At 41.6% G+C, this 24,937-nt stretch overlaps 1 protein-coding gene and 2 pseudogenes across 1 annotated transcript in view; all 3 read right to left on the minus strand.

Annotated features, from left to right (window-relative positions):
• The window catches only part of LCA5L (lebercilin LCA5 like), a 34,369-nt gene extending 13,603 nt beyond the window's left edge, over positions 1-20,766 (minus strand). Inside the window, exons 1-5 of the mRNA XM_057697574.1 lie at positions 20,680-20,766; positions 19,846-19,892; positions 18,314-18,379; positions 8,061-8,217; positions 2,637-2,965 (exon numbers count right to left, since the gene is read on the minus strand). Coding sequence (XP_057553557.1) covers positions 2,637-2,955 — 319 coding nt within the window. The 5' untranslated portion in view covers positions 2,956-2,965; positions 8,061-8,217; positions 18,314-18,379; positions 19,846-19,892; positions 20,680-20,766. The remainder of the gene's footprint in view (positions 1-2,636; positions 2,966-8,060; positions 8,218-18,313; positions 18,380-19,845; positions 19,893-20,679) is intronic.
• Positions 10,809-11,413, minus strand: LOC130830369 (protein tyrosine phosphatase type IVA 1-like; annotated as a pseudogene).
• Positions 20,767-21,414: 648 nt separating the features above from the next.
• LOC130830367 (U2 small nuclear ribonucleoprotein A'-like) lies at positions 21,415-22,273 on the minus strand (annotated as a pseudogene).
• Between the last annotated feature and the right edge of the window lie 2,664 nt (positions 22,274-24,937).

The raw sequence follows: 24,937 nt of genomic DNA on the forward strand, positions 1-24,937 counted from the left end.
ATATCTGACCAAAGAAAAATTCTATCAAATTGAAATCCTCATTTATCCTTATAATTTTTCTCTGTGAAATGTTTTTCTGCTATAAAATTTGCTTTTCTAAGGTGGGAATTGAAAATAATCTCTGATGTTATTATTCTTGAATGAATCTGGGCCTGCAGAGGTGGTTCCTTATCCAGTGTTACCAGCCCCTGAGCGTCAGAGAGCTACTTTTAGCTATTGGAAAGTGGGCCAGAAATTGAACCTTCACTCGAGGAGGGGTTGCACTGGCTAAAACGTAACACCTTTTTGCTTTGGGTTAGAATTACATTACCCCAGCATTAATTCATTAATTACTTGCTCATTAAATTTTTTGGGAAACACTTGCAAAACACGAGCTGGGAGAGAACAAAAGAATAAAAGAATAAACCAAGAGACACCTTTATCATTCTGTGACAAAGCTTGATGTTACAATGAGTGCTTTAAGGTCATCATACCCTGGCACAAGGATCCTCAGGGACATACAATTTGGGTTAAAGATGCAGCCAAGATTTATGTAAAATAATTTCAGAGTTTTCATACACAAAAGGGTACGCAGGTGAGAGCAAGTCCTCACTTGGATCATGGAATTAGGCTCTGGTCCACTGTAAAGTGACAGTGCATTTAGGCTGCTCCCAATTTATGAACAGATGTCTTGCGTAAAGGACACAATAAATACTCATGGAATAAATAAATGAGGAATCAGTCTTTAAAAGTCGAATTATAAGGTGCTTAGAACTCAAAATGCAGTTTGTTTCCTGTAGAAACAGTTTTATAAACGCTAACTGCCTTCCACGCAGGCCCACGAAAGCCCGGATTCCGTGTAAGATGTAGTCTGATGATTTCTTGTCATAAACTCTCTGGGCCAAACTGTTTCTGAATTTTGGGGGGTTTATTCTTCATGATGCATATATAGTATTTTCCAAAGTACGCCCAGTAGGGCTGGGGACAGCACGCTTTATTTATTTATTTATAAAATAAATTTATTTATTTATTGGCTTTGTTGGGTCTTCGTTGCTGCACATGGGCTTTCTCTAGCTGCTGTGAGTGGGGGCTACTCTTCATTGTGGTGTGTGGGCTCCTCATTGTAGTGACTTCTCTTGTGGAGCACGGGCCCTAGGTGCGTAGGCTGCAGTAGTTGCAGCACATGGGCTCAATAGTCGTGGCTCACAGGCTCTAGAGCACAGGCTCAATAGTTGTGGCGCACAGGCTTAATTGCTTTGCGGCATGTGGGATCTTCCTGGAACAGGGCTTGAACCCGTGTCCCCTGCATTGGCAGGCGATTCTTAACCATTGAGCCACTTAGGAAGTCCCAGTACTCTTTATTTTTGTAGTGAAATTTGTATGATTATGTTTCACACAAAGTGAAATAAATAAAGATCAGTCTCATGTCAATTCAAATCAGGTTTTTGTTGCCAAATCAGTGTTGGTGCCAAAGATATGAAAAATGCTTGGTTTTTAGAGCTTTGTAAATTTCAAATATGGCTAAGGGAGCAGAACTGTAGAGCCTGTCCATGATGTATGTCCTGATGTGATCATCTCTACAAATGCCCGAACAGACTTCCCCTGACAGAGTCTTCTGCCCTGGGCCTTGCCAGGGGGTGCAGGACTCTCGAGAGAATGGGCTATTAACCTTGCGAGAATCTGTTATGAAAACTATGGGTCCTTCTCCCTGGAAAGTTCACAAATGCAAAAAGACATAAAAAAATGCAAAGGATTCCCTGGGGTTCTCAGACATGGGTCTTAGACGAAGAATCCCTGCCCTATAGCTGGGAAGAAGGGCAACCGAAGATTATAGACCTTTACAGGAGGTCCCAGGCACAGCTGGTCATGGCAGGCTGGGGAGTGGGAAGCAGGTACTGGGTGAACGTGACACCAGATGTGTCCACATAGAGCAGGCTCTTAATTATTTTCCAGCCACTGACTGATGGCCGTTCTGAGGGTCACGGCGGGAAAAGAGTTCCAGCTATTTCTCCGTCAGGAATATTTCTAAGCCCAGGATTGTCTGCCTGGGAGTAATCACTGGGCAGGGGGCAGGGAAGGAGGAGATCTAGGATGTCGCAAAGCTAATCGCAGTTTGGACAGTTAGGAAGGAGCTGATGGTGTTTGTACTTTCAAAATCTGCAAGGAAATGACATTATTAACAGCCTTTTGAACCATCCCTGTTTCTAAAGAGCATCTTTGCCAATGTGCCTCACCGGACTCGAAGACCATCTTCCTGGGGTGCTGAGACAGATATGTACGTTTCATTGGTGACTGAAACCTTGATTCTTCAGCTGAGATGAAAGGCAGGAAGCCAGTGAAATCCAAGTACTGTGGTACTCTGTACCAAGGCCACCTGTTAACTAAAAACGGAACTAACCTCACTAGGGGGTTCCGGGAGGGTAAGCTGTGCAAGGGGGCTAGGCTTACATTTTAAGCCTAACTTTATGTTATTTTGTAATTATTCTTAATTTCTCTATTTCTTATTCCTTCTATAAAAATTCACTTATAATACTTATAATTTGCAACCTGGAAAAACAATAAAACTGAATATGGATCACTTCAGATTACTAGTGCATTAAATAATAATGTCATTATAACCAGAAATTTGGTCTTGGTTGGGAGATTTTGCTTCTTACCTTTAGGTTGGGAGATTTTTGAAACATTATACTTTTTCTTCTCCTTTATTTCTCTTACTACAGGCTTCCCTAAGTAATTTTTTTTAGCTTTGGTTTCTGAACATTCAGAGAGAAAGTCTTCTGAATAATCGTAGTGAGAACTTGAACTTCTGCAGGAACACTGAGATCTGCTGTAATCAACACTCTTATCGGACCCATGGCTGTTCCTGGGAAAACCTGGGCTGCCGCTCTCGCATTTTGCAGACTTCCTGCCATTTTCTAAGGCCACACTGGGGAAATGTCCATCGAAATTTCTTTCTGTTGGATCAGCCAGTGACATAGTAAACAACCTAAAAGAAAAAAAGCATTTTTAGATTCACAGCTATTGACATTAACATAAAAATGCTTTATTATATTTAACTATAAATGCATAATTAGGAATGCAAAGCAACACATTATTTTGAAGTATTTTCTGGAAAAAATTTCAATTTGGTTTTTATATTTTTTTCTGTCAGAAACATAAGACCCCTGAGACTGGACTTTGGGAAGATTACATTCACAGGAAATATAAAGTTCACATCAGACAACAACGATGACAACAGTTTATAAATTAGTGAGTTACATTCTCATTCTCTAAGGCCGGCTGTTTGTTGGGATTTTTTTAAATTGAAGTATAGTTGATTTACAATGTTCTGTTAGTTTCAGATGTGCAGCAAAGTGACTCAGTTACATATATATGTGTATGTATATATATATTCCTTATCAGATTATTTTCTGTTATAGGTTATTACAAGATATTGAGTATAATTCCCTGTGCTATACAGCAGGTCCTTCTTGTTTACCTATTTTATATATAGCAATGTGTATCTGTTAATCCCAACCTCCATATATATATATATATATATATATATACACACACATACACATATATATATACACCACATCTTCTTTATCCATTCAACTGTTGAGGATGTTTAGGTTGCTTCCATGTCTGGGCTGTTGCAAATAGTGCTGCAATGAACTTTGGGGTGCATGTTTCTTTTTGAATTGGAGTTTTCTATGGATATATACCCAGGAGTGGGATTGCAGGATCATATGGCAACTCTATTTTTAGTTTTTTTAGGAACCTCCATACTGTTCTCCATAGTGGCTGCACCAATTTACATTCCCACCAACAGTGTAGGAGGGTTCCCTTTTCTTTACACCCTCTCCAGCATTTGTTATTTGTAGACTTTTACAAACATTGTTTTTATTGGAGGATAGTTGCTTTACAATGTTGTATTGTAGACTTTTTAATGATGGCCATTCTGACTGATATGAGGTGGTACCTTGTACTTTTGATTTGCATTTCTCTAATAATTAGCAATGTTGAGCATCTTTTCATGTCAAGCACCATTTCTTGAAAAGGCTCTTCTTTTTCCACTGAATTGCTTTTTTACCTTCCTGAAAACTGAGATGTCCATATGTGGATCTACTTCTGTGCTTTCTATTCTGCTCCACTGGTCTATTTCTCAGTCTTCACACTAATACTATCCTGTTTTCGTTATTGCAGCTTTATAATTAATCTTGAATTGAGGTAGTGTTAGTCTTCCAACTCTGTTCTTTCTTTTCACAGTTGTTTTGGCTATTTTAGACCCTTTGAGTTTCCATGGGAATTTTAGAATCAGCTTGTCAATTCCTACAAGAAAACCTAATGGAACTGTGTTTGGGATTGTGTTGAGTCAATAAATTTATGAAGAATTGACACCTTGACAAGATTGAGTTTTCCTATCCATGTATAAGGTACACTTCCCATTTATTGTCTTCTTTAATTTCTCTCAGTAGTGTTTTGTAGTTTTTAGTGCACAAGCCTCTTACATCTTTTTTTCAGATTTATCTCTAAGTATTTCATATTTTTTGATGGTAATTGGTATTTTATTGCTATTGTAAGTGGTATTAATTTTTAATTTCAATTTCCAATTGTTTGCTGCTAGTATATAGAAATACAATTCACATATGCACATTGATCTTGCATCCTATAATCTTGATTAACTCACTTATTGGTTCTAGTAGCTTTTTTGTATATTCCATCAGACTTTCTATTGATACATAAATGATCATGTCATCTGTAAATAAAGAGAGTTTATTTATTTATTTTTGCCACACTGCAGCATGCGGGATCTTTAGTTGAAGCATGTAGGATCTTTAGTTGTGGCATACATGCAAGATCTAGTTCCCTGACCAGGAATCGAACCCATGCCCCCTGCAGTGGAATCACGGAGACCTAACCACTGGACCACCAGGTAATTCCCAACAGAGTTTAATTCTCCTTTTCTAATATGGAAATTTTAATTCTTTTTTTTTGTCTGATTACCTGATTGCATTGGACAGACCATCCAGTACAATGTTGAACATGGTGTTAAGAGTGGATGTCCTTGTCTTGTTTCAGAGCTTGGGAGGAAAACATCAAGTCTTTCACCATTAAGTATGACATTAGCTGTAGGTTTTTCATAGATGCCCTTTATCATGTTGAGGAAGCTCCCTTCTATTCATTATTTATCTAGGAAAGTAAGGTGAATCTTGGGAGGAAAGTAGGATGAGAGGATATCAAGATAGGAGGGAACAGATAAAAGGGAAGAGGGAGGGACTTCCTAGGTGGTGTAGTGGTTAAGAATCTGCCTGCCAGTGCAGGGGACAGTGGTTTGATCCCTTGTCCAGGAAGATCCCACATGCCACAGAGCAACTAAGCCTGTGTGCCACAACTATTGAGCCCATGTGCTACAATTACTGAAGCCCGTGCACCTAGAGCCCTTGCTCCGCAGCAAGAGAGAAGCCACTGCAGTGAGAAACACAAGCACTGCAATGAAGAGTAGCCCCCATTTGCTGCAACTAGAGAAACCCTGTGTGCAGAAATGAAGACCCAATGCAGCCAATAAATAAATAAATAAATAAATAAATAAATAAATAAATAAACAACAGGGAGGAGGGGGAGAGAGAGAGAGAGAGTTAGGAAAGGAGGGAAGTTCATCTTGGGCTCCTGCTGAAGGCCTAGGAAATATCCACCTAAATAAACTTTTCTCCACCCAGGCTGAGAAAGTGGGCATCCACCTTGTACAGTAGAGAAGGAACTACATGTTAGAACAAAGAAAAGATGCTTTAAGTTCCCAAACCAGTTCTATTCCTGGATCTTTCTGTAAGAACCACTTTGAGCTTCCTTAGACTCAGTCTGAACTGCGTTTGGCTTTGGGAAAGGGTGATCAGGCACTGTCTGGAAGATACAGGCCTCTCCACGGGCCATCAAGAGGTAGAGGTAGCTCCTCACTGCTTGTCTGCTGGATGGTGAGGATCACCTAACTGCAGACATTCACTCAGCTGGGAAAACAACCAGGTGATTCCTCCACATGTAGCCACTTTTCCTTCCCTAGAGAGTGATGAAGAAGGGACTTATCAGGTACCTTTCTGAGGGTGTCTTTAGAACAGCATGGTGGGCAGCCTCTAAGATGGCCTGCACGGATCCCCACTTCCTGGTATAATCTCCTCCCCTCGAGCGTGACTCAGATGTCCCTTCCAAGATGAGGTAACTAAAAGACCCTGACTTCCGTCTTAAACACCCTCTCTTTTTCTCTCTCTCTTGCTCACGTTGATGGAAGCCAGCTGCCATGCTATAAGCTGACCCATGGAGAAGCATACATGGCAGGAAATTGAGGCCTCAAGCTTACAGCCAGGGAGGACTCGAGGCCCCCCCCACCCCGGCCAGTAGGCTGTGGGAACAGAATCCTACCACCAACCACTTGGGGGAGCTCGGAATCTTGGAACTCCCCCCCGGCCCCCACCTGCAGCCCAGCTGACATGCTAAAGCAGCCTTGAGAGACATCCTGAGCCAAAGGACCCAGTTGTGCCTGGATTCCTGACTCACAGAATAATGAACGTGCGTCATTTTTCAGCCAGTAAGTGTTCATTTGGGAACTGGAAACAGACTTAAAGAACAGCGAACTTCTGTGTGACTCTACCACAGGAGGTTACAAAACCAACAGTGATCTTGCAGAAAAATGGAAGAACAGGATTTTATGCTAAACAACTTAGTTTATTTAGGTTAATAGATGCTTTCTAGAACGTATTTACTTAATTTTGAAAAAAACTATATAATGCCATATTTTCTCTATCTCTAATCCATTAATTTTAACCAAATCATGATCTTACCAAGGTAGTTTTTTGGAGTGGTGGCCAACCACACTGTTGTTTTAAGCTGTTAAATTTTGGGGTGATTTGTTATACAGGCGTAGGTAACATACACTCAGATGTATCTTCCCAGGGTGGCTCAGTTTCCAAAAGAATTACTTGGGCTTAACATAAATTATATCCACCAGGGAGAGAGAACATTTTTAGAATTCTGAAAGTCCCAGGACTCCAGAACTGTTCTAAAATGTCTACCTAAAATGTGACCTGAATATGGGTTTGTTTGGGTTCAGCTGTGAGAATTCCATTCTAATTCATGAAACTGAATCTGAGAGTCATCAGCAAGGTAAAAGCAAGTTTGATTTTTGGCTGTTACTGGTCAGCAATGAGATGTACCTTGAAAGCATGTATCAAGCAGCTCTCTGGAATATTCAGTCTGCTAAATAGTAGGTTTCTCACTGATCTGTTAAAAACTGATTGATGACTAGTATCAGGCCTATGACTACCTTTAAGTTGATTACATTGTTTTAGAGTATCTTTATATTAATATAAATAGGCTAAACCACATTGTTATCAATAAAAAGATGTAAGCAGGCTTCACATATGTGGATTTCTGATTATGCAGTGTTTTATTTAAAAATCTGGGTTTTAAGCCAACCATCTAATGTTCTTTTTAATAAACTGATCAATTAATTTAAAATGCTGAGTGAAAGGTAATTTATTTAGTATCTGCCGGGCGCTGGGGTTAGGAAGAAGGCAAATCTGCCTTCAAGGATTTGAAAATAAACAGTAATTATGTAATTAATGCACATTATATAGTTAGCATACTAGTTATTGATATGTGAAATTTATGATAGTCTATAGTTCAGATTTTTGGCAGCATTCATGTTTTAAACAATCAGTGTTTACAGTGTAACGGTGCCCATTTTATTGCACTTGAAGCATGATTTCACAATTTCTATCATTATAGGGTTTACAGTAGTGTCTCTGCTATTACCTATGACTCAGGAATACAACCCACTAATGGAAAAGTGTGACCCTGTTGATGACACGTTCCTCCTGGAATGCACTGTGGTGAAAAGGGTTGGCTGCTTTATATATACAATAAATTTGTATGTATATCACGTTCATTTAATTATAGAATGAGAAATAAGACTGTTCAAGATGGAGATATACATCTGAATAATTCTTAATACTACAATGTTGTGTAGTTGCTTAATTCTGCTTTTACACCAAGGTAAACCAAAACATAAAACACGCAAAAACGTGTTAAAATGAATCAACGCATACCTGCCGTCCTTTACCAAATGTTCCTAAGGTGTATGAAGATCAGCTTTACGTCCTGAGTGGAGGGTTCTTCACACTGTAGTATTTATGAGGTTTCCAGGGTATTGTTTTTTTGACATGCTTTGGTCTCTTTTTAGGAAAATAATATATTTCAAAAAACCTAGGATGATATTACAAAAGGAAAATGTTAAGAGCTCACCAATAAACATTTACATAAGAAGTTAAAAGTTCTGAACCAGTACTCGTGAACTTATGCATATTTGTTTGCCTGTGGGTCGCTTTATACCTCTATCAAAGTGAATCAGCTGGGACTTCCCTGGTGGTGCAGTGGTTGAGAATCAGCCTGACAATGCAGGGGACATGGGTTCAACCCCTGGTCCGGAAGGATCCCACATGCAGGGGAGCAACTAAGCCCGTGAGCCACAACTACTGAGCCTGCCCTCTAGAGTCCAAGAGCCACAACTACTGAGCCCCTGTGCTGCAACTACTAAAGCCCACGTGCCTAGAGCCTGTGCTCCACAACAAGAGAAGCCACCGCAATGAGAAGCCCGCGTACCGCAATGAAGAGTAGCCCTTGCTCACCGCAACTATAGAAAGCCCACGCACAGCAACGAAGACTCAATACAGCCAATAAATAAATAAACAAAAAACCAAAAACCAAAGTGAATCAGCTGGTGGCAGTTGTTGGGAAATTTCATGGCTGTGCTCATAAGACTTGAAGGAGCCACAACAGAGCAGTGCCTCTCAAAATGCGGGGCACAAAACAAAAGATCGTGTGGTCCACCTGCCTGTTCTTTCTTTCTAGGACAAAGTTGAACACAAATAATGAAAGTTTTTGGATTATGTATTACTTACCTGTAAACAACAAAAATAACACCCTTCAGGTGCTACTGGTGGGCCCTGGATCTTATCTTAGAAGCACTGATAGACTTTAGTCTTATCTACTGAAATGTATCCTTCTGACTCAACAATCAGTTTCACAACTTGTCAGATTCTTGGCTTTTATTACAACCAGAAAATCCTAATCCTTAAAGGTAAATATTCTGTAGTGAAGTTATAATTAATTCATAGGGACCATTTAGTTTTCAAATGGTCACAGCTATGCTTCCCAACCCAAATTACTGCATGGGCAGGTAACTGTATTCCTAACCCGTCCTGCTTCCTGGGACATAGTAGCTTGACATACAGATTTTCCCTCTTCTCTCATCCATTTTCAACACTTTTCTATTTGTTTTCCCACTTCATTTTTCCTCTTAGCACATGTGATTAGTTTAATTTCATACGTATTTCACTTATTCGTCTGATTTGTTGCCCGACTTTCCAACTAAATTGTATGCTTCATGATGGCAGTATTTTTGACTGTTTCGTCTATGCTGTAACCCCTGTGCCTGGAAGAGTTCCTGGGAAATATGTGTTCAATAAATGTTGACTGAATAAATTAATGTTCAGGGTGCCCCTATGTTTCTTTTTTGTTTGTTTGTTTTTGTTTTTCATTTCATCATTTATTTAATGTTTAAGCTCTCACACTAGATTTTTACAACCTGGTGAACACTGACAAATTATTTCTCCTGCAGAACTATAACCACATGTTCCCAGACAGTATAAATATATGGTTGAGCTAATGTTAATACACATCACCATTTTATCAATTACATAATAAAACAAATTGTCAAGTATCCACATATTAAGTTACACAGCTCAAAAGGCATATAAAATATTAAATGTCTGCTCAATTCATTAGCAGAAACCCACTTTTTTTTTTTTGCAAGAGAGGTTGCAAATCACACTTCAAGCAAAAATAAGTTGGTAAACAACTTCAGATAAGTATAAAAAAATTACAAGAATTTCATAAATTTTATGATTGAGTTGTTGTAGCTACAATAATAGTATTTCTACCTTTTAAAAAATATTTACTAAATTAAAGCACATATTCTACATGTTCTGCATAAGACAAAGGCAACATTTCACTAAAAATACCTAATAGCCCCCTCCCATTCTTTTTCAGGCACTCCCTGTAAGTTGCACCCCAAAGTGCAAACATTAAAATTAACTGTAAGGCTTTTTTGTCTGGAGACATTAAAGATATGTGCTTCTGTACAATGTAGATTTTTCAAAATGGAGGTCTTCTATAACAGCACAAAATGAGATTTATAGAAAGACATTAAATAATCACTGTAAGACTTGGTTAATTAAAAAAAAGACAAAAGGAGCAAATCTGATGTATACTGGTATGAATGTGGGAGATGTAAACATATTGTGAGCAAATAACCTTATAGGCTCTACTTTCTATGTTCGAAATGATGGAAGGAATAAACCACATAAGGTCCAGAGTTTTCATAGTTTCTGGGATTTTAGCTCTATGTGATACTAAAAATACACAAATATTGTGCTGAGTATTTTGGCACCTAGTCTTTCTAAATTTATATATTGGTAAGATTCTAGCATGGAAACAGATTTAAAGACATGACTCAATACTACATGATTTCAGGAAAGTCAATCGGTACAAATGATAAGCACATTTAAAATGCTGAACAGAAAGAATCCTTTGCTAAGTGTCCAAACACGTTGATCATAACCCAAACATAGAGGCTGCAATCCTGCCAGGCGTGTGGCCGGGTAAAACTGCTTTTCAACACTCCTATGGAAGCTTCATCAGACTTATCCACCAAGCCAACATGCTGGCTAATATGTACGACAAATTCTGCCCCTCTCAGGTTCCACTTCTAAGCAATGGCATCAGGCGCCCCAGTTTTATTGAATGCAACAGTTGTTTCTATGACCATTAGAGGCTTTGAAGTGCAGCCGCATTTTAGGACGCTACTTCTTCAAATACAAAAGTTGCTTGCTGTTAAAAGCTCTTTTGTCTTATGAACTGTACGGCATCTTCTTTTGTCTTATGTCTTATGTACGGCATCTTCATATTTCATCCCACCTTCAATCAATGCTAGGGCAACAAGCACTGGAGCTCTCCTAAGACCTGCAACACGATGAACGGCAATACAACAACCAGGGTCTTCACGAAACTTGATTTTCACAAGACTTAACCAGTCGTCAACAATCTGGTTAGACGGTGGTGCGCCATCATCAAAAGGCCAATCGAGAACATGGGTGCCTTCTTTCTCCACAAGAGCGGTGTCGTAAGTGGCTTCACATACTCTTACTATTGTGGTAAGTCCATACTTCTTAAGTTCCTCTATAAATTTGTTTAAGGTCGCATTCGTTGGATTGTGTGTAATAAGGAATCTCATGTTCTTGTAAATGACTTCCACAGGAGCTGGGCAGTTCATTCGGGCCATGTTAATTTAGTTAAAAAACACTCAATAGGGTTGTGAAAGAATTAAAAAAAATTGAATACAGAAATGATGCAAGGAAACTGAGTCAACTTCAATATACTCCACTTGAAATTCTCAGTGCTTTTGAGTCTGAAGTTGGGAGTAATGGGAAATGAAACAAACCTCCTAAGAAGCAGCAGCAATTCTTCAGTCCAGTAATACTGAGGCAATAGGAAGGAAGTGCACTGAGGTTTACCCCATCCAGGTCAGAACTCTTGTAAAAAACGCTTAGTGGGTTTCAATGCAACACTTCTGTGCCCAGGTTAACCACTCGCATGGGGGCTTCTTGGTGGAGTAGTAATGAGTATCTACAGTTCACTTGCCTGCATAGAGGTCGTGCTGTGCCTGGCAGTAATCTCCACTGCCCTTCAGAAACTCCATAAATGTGTGACCAAGAACACCACAGGACTGCCTCTCTCCAGCCGGTTCTCTTGGTGTAGGTTTGGTAATTCCAAGAAAGGTCCACGCCTGCAGCTTCACTGTCAGGTTGCCGAAGCTATGTTTGTTAACTCCAGTCTCCATATCCATTACTCCTGACAAACTTCTCCCTGCTGCTGAGCCAACTCAAGATGCCCTAAATGAGTGCTTTCCCAATACGATAGTGAAATACATATCTCACACTGAAAGCTAACCTCATGCTTAACAGTGAAACAATAATTTACACTGCTATAAAGAGTAAGGTAAAGATGCCAACAATCACGTCTGTTAATTAATATTGTTCTGGAGGTACTAGCCAGTGAAATTAGACATGAGAAAGAAGGTATAAATATTGGAAAAGGCAAATTATTGATTATGTGCATGTAACATGATTTTAAACTTACAAAACCCCATACAGAAGTATAAAATAAATAGAATTCAATAAAGCTATAGCCTATTAAATGGATATAAAAATGAATATTTTCTATATGTTAACTAAAATGACTTAGAAAATAGATGAAACAATCCTACTTCCTATATATCAGGTAAAAGTTTTAAAAAATCTGATACAGGTTTAATACAAATAATATGAAGAAAACTTTAAAACTACTGGAAGAAATAAAAGATTTATATAAGTGGAGAGACATATAGTGTTCTTATCTAAGAAGGACCAAGGTGATAAAGATGTAAATTCTCCCTAATTTAGTCTACATAATCAAAGTACTCCTAGTAAAAATGTCAAATAATTTTTTAGAAATTTGACAAAATGATACTAAATTCATATAATTATGAATATGAATAAAATAAATGAGAAAAGGATTTTGAAAAAAAAAAAGATGAGAAGGGACTACCTCTATCAGTTATTGAGATATAAAGCTACAGTCATTAAAAGAGCCTGATACTAGTGCTTGAGTAGATAGAGTGATATAATGAAATAAAGGGTTCAGAAACAGAAGCAAATACATATGGAAACCTTGTGTAAGATAAAGGTGGTAAACATTCAGGAAATGATGGGGTGGGGGCAACAGGCTAGACATCTGTCTGGAAATCAAAACAAAGTGGCTTCCTATTACATTTCTTACATTTAAATAAATATTAGATGAATTAAAAACGTAAAGGTTAAAAACAAATCTTAAAAGAAAACATGGTGTGTGGCAAGAAATGAAGCTCATAAACCACAAAGGAAACAATTAGTAAAAATGGCTGCATGACATTCTAAAAAGTTTTTTATTGAGGAATAGTTGACTTACAATATTATATGTTTAAGGTGTACAACATAGTGACTCACAATTTTTAAAGGTTATACTCCATTTATAGTTATTATAAAATTTTGGCTATATTCCCTGTGCTGTACAATATGTCCTTATAGCTTATTTATTTTATACATAATAATTTTTATTTTTAATCCCCTACCCATCTTGCCCCTTCCACTGCGTCTCCTCACTGATAACCACTAGTTTGTTCTCTATATCAGTGAGTCTGTTTCTTTTTGTTATATTCACTAGTTTTAGTTTTTAGATTCCACATATAAGTGATACCATGCAATACTTGTCTTTGTCTCACTAATTTCACTTAGCGTAATAACCTTCAAGTCCATCCACGTTGTTGCAAACAGTAATATTTCATTCTTTTTTTGTGACTGAATAGTATTCCATGTATATGTAATGTTGTCATTCTCTTCAAATATATATCCAGGAGTGGAACTGCTGGGTTATATGGCAGTTCTGTTTTTTGTTTTTTGAGGAACCTACATACTGTTTTCCACAGTGGCAGCACCAATTTACATTCCCATTTATTTCCAGGTACTCTATTTTGTTCCATTGATCTATGTGTCTGGTTCTGTGCCAGTACCATACTGTTTTGATTAATGTAGCTTTGTAGTATAGTCTGAAGTCAGGGCGTATGATACCTCCAGCTCCATTCTTTCTCAAGATTTTTTTTGGGTGTTTGGGGTCTTTTGGGCCCCCATACAAATTTTAAAATTATTTGTTCTAGTTCTGTGAAAAATGTCCTTGGTATTTTGACAGGGATTGCATCGAATCTATAGATTGCCTTGCATAGTATGGTCATTTTGACAAGACTGATTCTTCCAATCCATGAACAAGGTATATCTTTCCATCCGTTTGTGTTGTCTTCAGTTTCTTTTATCAGTGTCTTATAGTTTTCCAAGTACAGTTCTCTTACCTCTTTAGGTAGGTTATTCTAGGTGTTTTATTCTTTTTGATGTGATGGTAAATGGGATTCTTTCCTTAATTTTTCTGATAGTTTGTTAATGCATAGAAATGCAACAGACCTCTGTATTTTAATTTCTGCATATTAATCAGTATATTAATTTTCTACAAATTTATTGAATTCATTGATGAGTTCCAGTAGTTTTTTGGTGGCATCTTTAGGATTTTCTATCTATAGTATCATGTCATCTGCAACAGTGACAGTTTTACTTCTTCCTTTCCAATTTGGATTCCTTTTATTTCTTTTTATCATCTGATTGCTGTGGTTAGGACTTCCAATACTATGTTGAACAAAAGTGCTAAGAGTGGGCATCCAGGTCTGTTTCCTGATCTTAAAGGAAATGCTTTCAACTTTTTACCATTGATTATGATGTTAGTGGTGGACTTGTCATATATAGCATTTATTATGTTGGGCCTCTATACTCACTCTCTGGAAAGTTTTTTTTTTTTTTTATCATAAATCTATGTATGGGTTTTGTCAAAAGCTTTTTCTGTATCTGTTGAGATACTCATATGGTTTTTATTCTTCAATTTGTTAATGTGGTGTATCACATTGATTGACTTGTGGATATTGAACCATCCTTGCATGCCTGGGATAAATCCTACTTGATCACGGTGTTTGATCCTTTTGATGTGTTGGATTTGGTTAGCTAATAGTTTGTTGAGGATTTTTGCATCTATATTCATCAGTGATATTGGCCTGTAATTTTTTTTTGTTTATTTCTGGGGATATCTTTGTCTTGTTTTGGTGTCAGGGTGATGCTGGCCTTGTGGAATGAGTTCAGAAGCATTGCTTCCTCTGCAACTTTTTGGAATGGTTTGAGGATAGGTGTTAACTCTTCTCTGAATGTTTGGTAGAATTCACCTGTGAAGCCATCTGGTCTTGAACTTTTGTTTACTGTGAGTTTGTTTTTTTTCTTTTAATTACTGATTCAATTTCATTACTAGTAATTGACCTGTTCATATTTTCTATTTCTTTCTGATTCAGATTGTACATTTCTAGGAATTTATCCATTTCTTCTAGGTTGTACATTTCATTGGTATACATTTTTTTAAATAAATTTATTTATTTATTAGCTGTGCTGGGCCTTCGTTGCTGCACATGGACTTTCTCTAGTTGCTGAGAGCGGGGGCTACTCTTCATTGTGGTGCACAGGATCCTCATTGCAGTGGCTTCTCTTGTTGTGGAGCACAGGCCCTAGGCGTGTGGGCTTCAATAGTTGCAGCACATGGGCTCAGTAGTTGTGGCTCACGGGCTCCAGAGCACAGGCTCAATAGTTGTGGCGCACAGGCTTAGTTGCTCCGTGGCATGTGGAATCTTCCCAGGGCAGGGCTCGAACCCGTGTCCCCTGCCTTGGCAGGCGGATTCTTTACCACTGTGCCATCTAGGAAGTCCCATTTGTATACATTTGGTTGTGGTAATCTCCTATGGTCCTTTGTATTTCTGTGGTGTCAGTTGTAACTTCTTTTTCATTTCTGATTTCGATTTGGGCCCTCTCTTTTTTTCTTGATGAGTCTGGTTAAAGGTTTATCAATTTTGTGTATCTTACCAAAGAACCACCTCTTAGTTTCAGTGATATTTTCTATTGTTTTTTAGTCTCTATTTCATTTATTTCTGCTCTGCTCTTTATTATTTCTTTCCTTCTACTAACTTTGGGTTTTGTTTGTTCTTTTCCTAGTTCCTGTAGATATAAGGTTAAGTTGTTTTTTTTTTTGAGATATTTTTTGTTTCCTGAGGTAAGCTTGTACCGCTATAAGCTTATCTCTTAGAAGTGCTTTTGCTGCATCCCATAGATGTTGGACCCTTGTGTTTTCATTTTCATTTGTCTCCAAGTATGTTTTTTTTTTTTTTATATCTGATTTGATTTTTTCAGTGACCCATTGGTTGCTTAGTAGTATATTGGTTAGCTTCCATGTGTTTTTGTCCCTTTTCCCCTCTTTTTCTTGTAGTTGATTTCTAATCTCATAGCATTGTGATCAGAAAAGATGCTTCATATATTTCAATCTTCTTAAATTTACTGAGACTTGTTTTGTAGCCTAGTTTATGATCTATCCTGAATAATGTTCCATATGCACTTGAAAAGAATGTGTATTCTGCTGCTTTTGAGTTGAATGTCTATATGTATCTATTAAGTCTATCTGTTCTGATGTGTCATTTAAAGCCAGAGTTTTCCTTATTGATTTTTCTATCTGGATGATTTGTCCATCAATGTAAGTGGAGTGTTAAAGTCCCCTATTATTATTGTGTTGCTGTCAATTTCTCCCTTTATGTCTGTTATGCATTTCAGTGCTCCTATGTTGGGTGCGTATATAAAAAATTTAAACCTTCTCCATAAGAGAAAGAATCATAAAGTTGAAAGGCACATTAGAAACTGGGAAAACTATTTTTAACACATATGGCAATGAGTGAATTCCTTAATTTACAAAGAACTCTTATGAAAATCTATAAGTAAAATGGGCAAAGGGTATGAACACATTACAGAACAAGCACATTATAGCTACACACACAACCAAAAATATGTAATGTTTTCAAACTTGCTCTAAATTAATGAAATGCAAATTAAAACATGTAGATTCCAGTTTCACCTATTAGAATGGCAAAAATTAAAAAACTGGATGAAACGTTAGTTATTGTAACCATAATTAATAGTAATGCTGATACTGCAGAGTTGTTTAAAAAAATGGAAGACTGGAGTATATCTCTGTATATTTGGATATGTAAAGATCTCCAAGACGTGTTCATTTCCTAATCAACGTCTACATGTTGCTCATCACCTGCCATAATGGAAGGAGTTAAAATCTCATTTTTAAGATTTAAGACTTATATTTGGCAGTGCGTTAGTACCAAATAATGCCCCCAAGAATGTCCACATCTTAATCCTCAGAACCTGTGAATCCCCAGAACATGTGAACAGAAGCTGTTACTGCACAGAGCACAGGGGGCTTTGTTGATGCCCAAATGAAGGATCCTGACTGAGGTGGGGCGAGTATCCTGAATTATCCTGGTTTACCCATGTGGGCCTGATACAGCCACGAGGGCCTTTATAAGAGGGACACAGGAGGAGTCAGAAGACATCAGTGTGGTGAGGGAGGAAGGGTCAGAGACAGATGTTTTCCTGCTGGCTTTGAAGATGGAGGAAGGGGTCACAGGCCAAATACAGCCTTTTCTAGAAGCCGTAAGAGGCAAGGGAATGGATTCTTCCCTGGAGTCCCTGGAAGGAGCCAGCTCTGATGATACCTTAACTTTTAGCCTCATGAGACTCATTTTAGACTTCTCACCTCTGGAACTATAAGGGAATAAAATCTGTGTTGTTTTAGGCCAGAGTTTGTTGTATTTGTTAGAGCAGCAAAAGGAAACTAATAGAGATTATCTTGAAAAACATCATGGATCAAAAGAGACTAAAAGCAGGCTATTAAAATGTACATGAAACATACTATTATAAACTTCAGGAAGTAAAAAAGAGAGTGAGCTGGGATGAGAGCAGGAAGACTGAAGGCTGGGCATGGCTGAGGGCACAGAAGCCCAGGGAAGACAGTACATAGAGAGCAGGAGGGGAGCAGCGGCGTCCAGCTGAAACGCTGCTGAGAGACTGAGCAAGGCACAGCTGGGAGTGTCTGATGAGTGGTTTCTGTTGTAGTGCAGAGATGAGAGCGGAGGGCAGACTTGGGCACGTTGAGGAATGAGAGGTGAGGAAGGGATACACTGAATACAGCGACACTTTCGCAAAGTCTGCCTGTTGAGCGGGATGAGAAATTGGGCAATAATTGGAAAATGAAGGGGACCTGGGGTTAGGGAGTTTGTTTCTCTTTCTTTTGTGATGGGAGGTCTTGAGCATGTTTCAAAGCCAAGGGAAAGCACCAGCCAGTCAAGAGGGAAGAGGCAATGACACAGGTGAGAGAATGGACAGCCGAGAGTGACAGCAAGTGGGAGGGGGTGAGATCCAGAACACAGGGGTCTTGCAGTTGTGGCAGCTGAAGATGGAGGCGATCCCCCTTGGGTGGCTTTAAGAGCCTCTGTGAAGTGACAGCACAAGGGGAGGTGGGATGGGGGAGCACCCAATGGACCCTCTGCAAGCTGCCCCACGGTTACTTTGGTCAGTCTGGGTTTCACCTGGAAAAAGAGAAAACAGAGGCTGGGGGTTTGCGACTGGCAAGGGGACAGGTGTGTGGGGCCATTACTCCCTTGGGGCCATTAGCTCCCTTAGGGCAGAGACCTGTCATGTCAGTCACTGCATCACTCTGAGACTGACTGGAGTACCAGCACCCAGGTACTTACTATCAATGTGATCAGCACAGGAATGTTCACTTGTCTCCATTTCAATTTGCCTCTTTTGGTGCTTCTCTAAAAAACCAAAAAAGAAAGAGTGTGGAACAGACAGAGCGTAAATTCCTACGTGACTTATTTTTCTCACTTGAAAGAAGTCTATGGATTCTTTCATTCTTCCATAAAGTCAGTTTTAAAGTTCTCGCCATGCTTCTACCCAGAGGCACTGCCACAGACCTCAGAAAACTAAAGGGCATCTTTCCAATTTTTAGCTTAATCGTAAGGTGCTTACGTAGCGATGTCTACTTGGTTTAAAAGTAGACAATTCTGAAGGCATGTGATGTCTCAAAATGCATACTAAAAATGTATTTTTTTATCTATGGAAGCTATAAAATTTATATCCTTCAAAAACAAAAAACAAAAACCTTACATGAAATAACAGAGAAAAAGAAAATAGCATAAGATTGTCTACTCAAGACAGGGAAACCAATTAGAAGGCTACTGAAATGATCCAGGCCTGGACCAGGGTGGTGATAGTGGGGGCTGGGAGAAATGGTAGGACTGGATATCTATTCTGGGTACATTTTGAAGGATGTGTTGACAGACTGAATGTGGGGAGGGAGAAAAACAGAAGTCATGGAGGACACTAATGCCCAGGCAACTGGGAGAATGGTTCCCAGTAACTGGGGTGGGAAAAAACGTGGGAGGAGCAGGTTTGGGGGAATGTGCTGGACTTGCTGTGCTGGAGATGCCTTAGACATCTAAACAGAGATGTGGGCGGGAGACACGGGTCTGAAGCTCAGAGGAGGGTCAGGACAGGAGATACACAAGTGGGGTTCACTGGCATTTTAGGTGGGTTTTGAGTCTATGAGTGTGGGAAGACATTCAGGAACCTTTCTGAAACCTTGAAAATGTTAAAGTATGTGGGCCGAGCGATGGGATTCAGAATGTCCTGCTTGAGCAGTGGAGGAACTGAGGGTGCGGGGCGTGGAGACTAATATCACCCTGTTTGGCCCTGAAGGACGGCTGGTTAGCCAAAGACCGGTAAGATTCCTCAGAGGAGGAACAACCTAAGACAGGCACACCCGTAGAGGGGCCAACAGGGGTGGTGCATAGAGCCTTCCTTATATCACCCTGTTTGGCCCTGGAGGATGACTGGTTAGCCAGAGACGGGTAAGATTCCTCAAGGGAGGAACAACCTAAGACAGGCACAGTCGTAGAGGGGCCAACAGGGGTGGGGCACCCACCCCCAATATCTGAGAGAGGTCTCCTGCCCCCAGGGCTGTTTTGCTCTCCAGGCCCAGCTCAAATCCACACCTGCTCAACTCGGACCCAGGAAGCAAACAAAGATAATTGCCTCAGTCATGTGAGGCCTTTGATTGTTTATGGCTGTAACCTGAGAATGTTAGCCCTCGAACTCAATAAAAGCAACCTGGGATGAGTCAGCAGGGCTCTTGATCCGAGAGGTCTTGAGCCCCACCGTCCCACTTTTCTCCTCAGTCTGTGTCTGTGTCTTCTTCAAGCTTGCGGCACCCGTCACTCACCTCAAGTCGCCGAGCTGGTCTCGGCATATGAGACTGGATTAATTCATCTAGAAAGTGAGTGTAGATCAAAAAAAAAAAAGGTTCAAGGTCATGTTTGGCCATGAAAAACTGGTCTGAAAAAGTTACCTGTTTGGCACAAGTGTGGCAAGGAAATGTTAAAGCACCGCCGGGAAATTGTGGACTGAGAGCTCCAAGGCTGAGTTCAGCGGGTGAGGGACAAACACACAGAAGACAGTGCAAAGGATTCAGATTTCCCGGGGATGGGGATTAGGGAAACGTCAGCTTTAAGGTTAGAAGGAAAAAACAAAACAAAGCAAGAGCAACCAGGTAGATGCAAAATTGAAGGTATCGGATTCAGATACAAAAAAAAAAAAACAAAAAACAAATGGCGAAAGCCTGCAAGTTGGGGAAGGGGTGAAATCAGACCCCGCGTGATGGGGCTGGAGGGTGGGGTGGGGTGACTTGGGCCCGACCCCTCCCTCCGGCCGCACCCGGGCCAGCTCTGTGCCGCCCCTTGCCCGAAAGCCTCCAGCCGCCAGGGCGCGTGCGGGCGGCTCCGCGGGTCCCCAGGCAGCGCGGGCGCCGTCACAGCGTCTGAACAGGGAGGAGGACGCCGAGGGCCGCTCTTCACTGGGTCGCGCTGTGCAGAAGGGAGCGGCCTGACGACCCCGCTACGTTACCAACTCGAGAGCCAGGCAGCAAGGCCCGAGCTGGGCGGGGGCCGGGACGGGGTGGCCGGGCGACACCGGCAGGCTCGGTAAGTGTAGCAGGAGGCTGGGCTGGGGCTGGGCAGAGACCTCGGGCTTCGGGGCGCCGCGGGTGCTGGGCCGTTACCTGCTCCGCCCGGCTTCCGCGGCAGCGCCCAGCCTGCGGCCTCCGGGATCAGACACGTCGCCCTGGAAACCGGCGCGCGGGGCCTCCTGGGACTGGCCGGCCGGCCGGCAGGGGAGGAACCAGGGGAGGAGCAAGGGCCGCGCGCACGCGCACTCGGGGCCGCGTCTCTAGGGCCGGGTTCTGAGTCCCGATCCACCGGACACCTCCGTGAGGCTGAACTGAGCTGGCTGCGTAGACGTCGGCCAACAAGCCTCCCGCCGCCCCTCCTCGGCGCCCGGGATCCCGCCTGCGTCCTGCGCGCGCCCGGGGCGAGCGAGCCGGCCCCGCGGCGTCCCCGTGGGCACGGAGGTCCCGCGGTTTCTTTTCTCACCTAGGTGTGTGTTTTTTTTTTTTTACAGCTAATCCTGTTTTATTATGAATTTAAAACCCTAAACATTTCATGAGGACTGGGAAGCCCACTCACGGGGGCCGCCGTCTTGCATTTCCACGCCTCACTGCACACCCCCCCCCCCCCCCCAGGACCCGCAGCCCGCCGCACAGCGAGTGACCTTTATTTGCACTATGGGTAGAAAACTGGCATTTAGATGTCAAAATCTGTATCACAGAATACCAGCGGCAGCGTTAGGCATTTCCACAAGGCTTATGGCCCCTCCTTTGCGGACGCAAACAAGGCTCTCCAGAAAGCGGGGCCTGCCCGGGGTGGACGCGTCCTGAGATGCTCGGAGGCCGTCGCGCTCAGGACCCACCTGCCACGGCGTCGTCTTCCACCTCCTCGGCTCCATCCTCGGCGGGGCCGCGTCTGCGTTCCCCGCCAGGCAGCTCAGCCGACCGCCCCGAGCCCTTCCGCCGCTCCGCGGTAGCGTTCTCCATTGTGGCCGCGTCCCCTGGAGGTGGCCCACCTTTGTTTTCGTCCGTTGGCACAGCAGCACCTGGATGGAAACCTTTGCTTCTCCTGGCAGTCTCCTTGGCAAGCTGGGCACCCCGTTTGCCCTTGAGCGTTTTCTCTGCTTCCTGACACTTTTTTAGTGTCACCTTCTGGAAACCCAGTGCTCTGACTTGTGGAACTTGATAAATCACATGTCGTCTGTCATACTTCTTATTTGTTACAGGATTTCTTAGGGTCCTTAGAGAAGTCAGTGATTTGAGAGATGCCGAAGGGTCCAGATCACCCAGTTCCACAAGAGTGTTGTTGGTGAGAACGAGTTGTGTCAGACGGGGCAGGGCCTGATGAAGTCCCTCTCCGACACAGCGTATTCTGTCGTTGTTCGCTGATACTGTTTTCAGTGTTCTCAGCTAAGGAAGACCGTCCAGTTTCCTAACTGCATTGTCAGAAAAGTCGATGGCATCCAACTGGCCTAGGGTAGCACCCAGATACCCGCGCAGGTCCGGCTCGCGGTCCGGCCGGATGCGGGCGTGGGCGCCGCCCGCCCGTCCGCTGCGGGTGTTTGGAACCCGAGTCCGATGCACCCGTCCTGTTCCCAGCCTGGAAGGGCCGTGGACTAAGAGCAGAGCGCTCCTGTCAACCTCTACACACATGGAGTTCTTGGTGGGAGAAAAATCCGATCACAAAGCAGTGCATGTTTGGTGTAGAGAAGTTACCACGTACAGGAAAGCGCCAAGAAAAAGTAAAAAATCCCCTGTCCCTAACCCTAACCCTAACCGTATAAAAATTATAGGTGATTTTTAGTGATTGCATAGGAGTTTTTAGTGCTGCGTAGGCATAATTAACGAACATGAACGTTATTTCTTTTTTCCTCTTCCTCCCCTCCTCCTCCCCCTCCCATTGTGTCAATACCCTGTTGAATGTCCTTGTAGACGAATCCTAGGGGGCACCCCGACTGTTTTCTTAGGATAAATTCCTTCGTGCGAAGTTGAAGGATCAAAGGATAGGCCCACTTTGAGGCTTTCTGAAGGTGTACGAAAGTTTGCCTTCCAGGCAAAGGTCTTCAATCCTTAACCCACATTTGCGGATCATCTTATTTGTTTTAAAAATGTATGCCCGTGTTCTTGTCAAAAAGTGACACCTTACTTTCATTTTATTCACAACTTTGATTACTAGGAAGGATAAGCATTTTTGTCATATTTTTAGTGACCATTTGTACTTATTTTGTGATTTGCCTCTTTTGGCCTTTGGCCCACTTTTTCAGTTGGTGTTCATCTTTGTAAAAATTGGTTTGTTAGAACTTTTGACGTTAGGTAAAACTGGGGCTATGGTATGTGTTGCAAATATTTCCTTCAATTTGTCAATTACCTTTTAATTTTGTTTACAGTGTATTTTGTATAGTTCAAATTTATCACATTTCCTTTTATGGTTTTTGCATTTTTTTTTTTTTAATTCTTCAGCCTCATTGCATGGCATGTGGGACCTTAGTTCCTCAACCAAGGCTCGAACTTGCACCTTCTGCATTGGGAGAACGGAGTCTTAACGCCTGGACTGCCAGGGAAGTCCCAGCATTTGGTTTTTATGTAATAGGGGCAGTGGGCATTTCCAAGCAGACCTTGGTTTGGTTTTTTTTTTTTTAATTTTATTGAAGTACAAATTGATTTACAATGTGTTAATTTCTTCTGTACAGCAAAGTGACTCATATATATATTATTTTTCATATTCTTTTCCATTATGGTTTGTCACAGGATATTGAACATATCAATAGTTCCTGTGCTCTACAGTAGGACCTTGTTGTTTATCATCCTGTATATAATAGTTTGCCTCTGCTAATCCCAAACTCCCATTCCTTACCTCTCCTACCCCCCTCCCTCTTGGCAACCACAAGTCTGTTCTCTATATCTGAGTCTTTTTTTCCCCCCCAAATGTGTTGATTTGTGTCTTTTTTAGATTCCACATGTAAGTGATATCATATGGTATTTGTCTTTGACTTACTTCACTTAGTATGGTAATTGCTAGGTCCATCCATGTTACTGCAAATGGCATTATTTCATTCTTTTTGATGGCTGAGTAATATTTCATTGTGTGTGTGTGTGTATATACACACACCACATTTTCTATATCCATTCATCTGTTGGTGGACATTTAGGTTGCTTCTATGTCTTGGCTATTGTAAATAGTGCTGCTATGAACATAGAGCACTGGAACATAATCTCTTCCAATTATAGTTTTGTCTGGGTATATGCCTGGGAGTGGGATTCAAGCAGACCCCATTTAATTCTAGCTTTTTTAGGGGTTGGTGTGGAGCAAGGCTTTCCGTTCCCATCACCATTGCTTCCTCCCTATGCTGTTAGAGTGGCCCGTGCTTAATTTTGGCAGGCGGTGTTTTTACAACCTTGGGTGGTGAGTTATTCCTATGAGGCGGTTGGTGGTTTTTGCTGTGGGTGAGCTGGGCACCGTCTCCAGGTGGACATACAGTAGACAAGTGGTGCCCTAGACATGTCATTTATGGAAAGATGGCTGGTTCATGGCTAGTGGCACTCTCAAGTCAGTAATGAAAGTGGCCGTTTGTTATTAAGGGAACGTCCCAACCCTGGCTCAGGACTGGCGGAACCTGAAAGATGGAGGCTCCGCAGAATGTCCTTTCCCGTCTGAATTGTCTCTGCCTCTCTTTTTTGCTAGCTCTTTCCAGTCTATAGCCTTTGTTTCTGCCTTGGAAAGAGGTGCTTCTTTTCTGTCTGTGTGTTGTGGAAGGGGGAGAGGCCTTCAGTGTGCTATTAGTAACTGCCTGTTAGTAATTATGGCGGTCACCTCCATCATGCTACGTATTAACATAGGCCTTTATTGCTCTGTGTGAGTTCCCTAAGGCTGCTGTGACAAATTACCACAGAGCTGGTGGCTTAAGACAGCAGACATTTATTTTCTCATGGGTCTGGAGACCAGAAATCCAAAATCAAAGTGTCAGCAGGGCTCTGCCCCCTCTGAAGTCTCCTGGGGAGGATCCTTCCTGCCTCTTCCACCTCCTGGTGGCTCCTGGTGTTCCCTGGCTTGTGGCCACATCACTCCAATCTCTGCCTCTGTCTTCACATAGTGTTTTTCTCTGTGTCTTTCTGTGTGTTTTCTCCTCTTCTCATAAGGACATCAGTTATTGGATTTAGGACCCACCTGAAATCCGGGATGATTTTGTCTCAAGATCCTCAATCAGTTTTATCTGCAAAGACCCTATTTCCGAATAAGGTCACATTCTGAGGTTTTGGGGGAATGTGAATTTTGAGGGGACAGTATTCCACCCACAACTGTTACTATGGTGGTCACCACTGTTATTCTACATCATAAAAATCAGTCTTTACCTTTCTCATTTTTAAAAAATTTCTC

This window comes from Hippopotamus amphibius, chromosome 10, assembly GCF_030028045.1.
Source record: "Hippopotamus amphibius kiboko isolate mHipAmp2 chromosome 10, mHipAmp2.hap2, whole genome shotgun sequence".
Classification (NCBI taxonomy): domain Eukaryota; kingdom Metazoa; phylum Chordata; class Mammalia; order Artiodactyla; family Hippopotamidae; genus Hippopotamus; species Hippopotamus amphibius.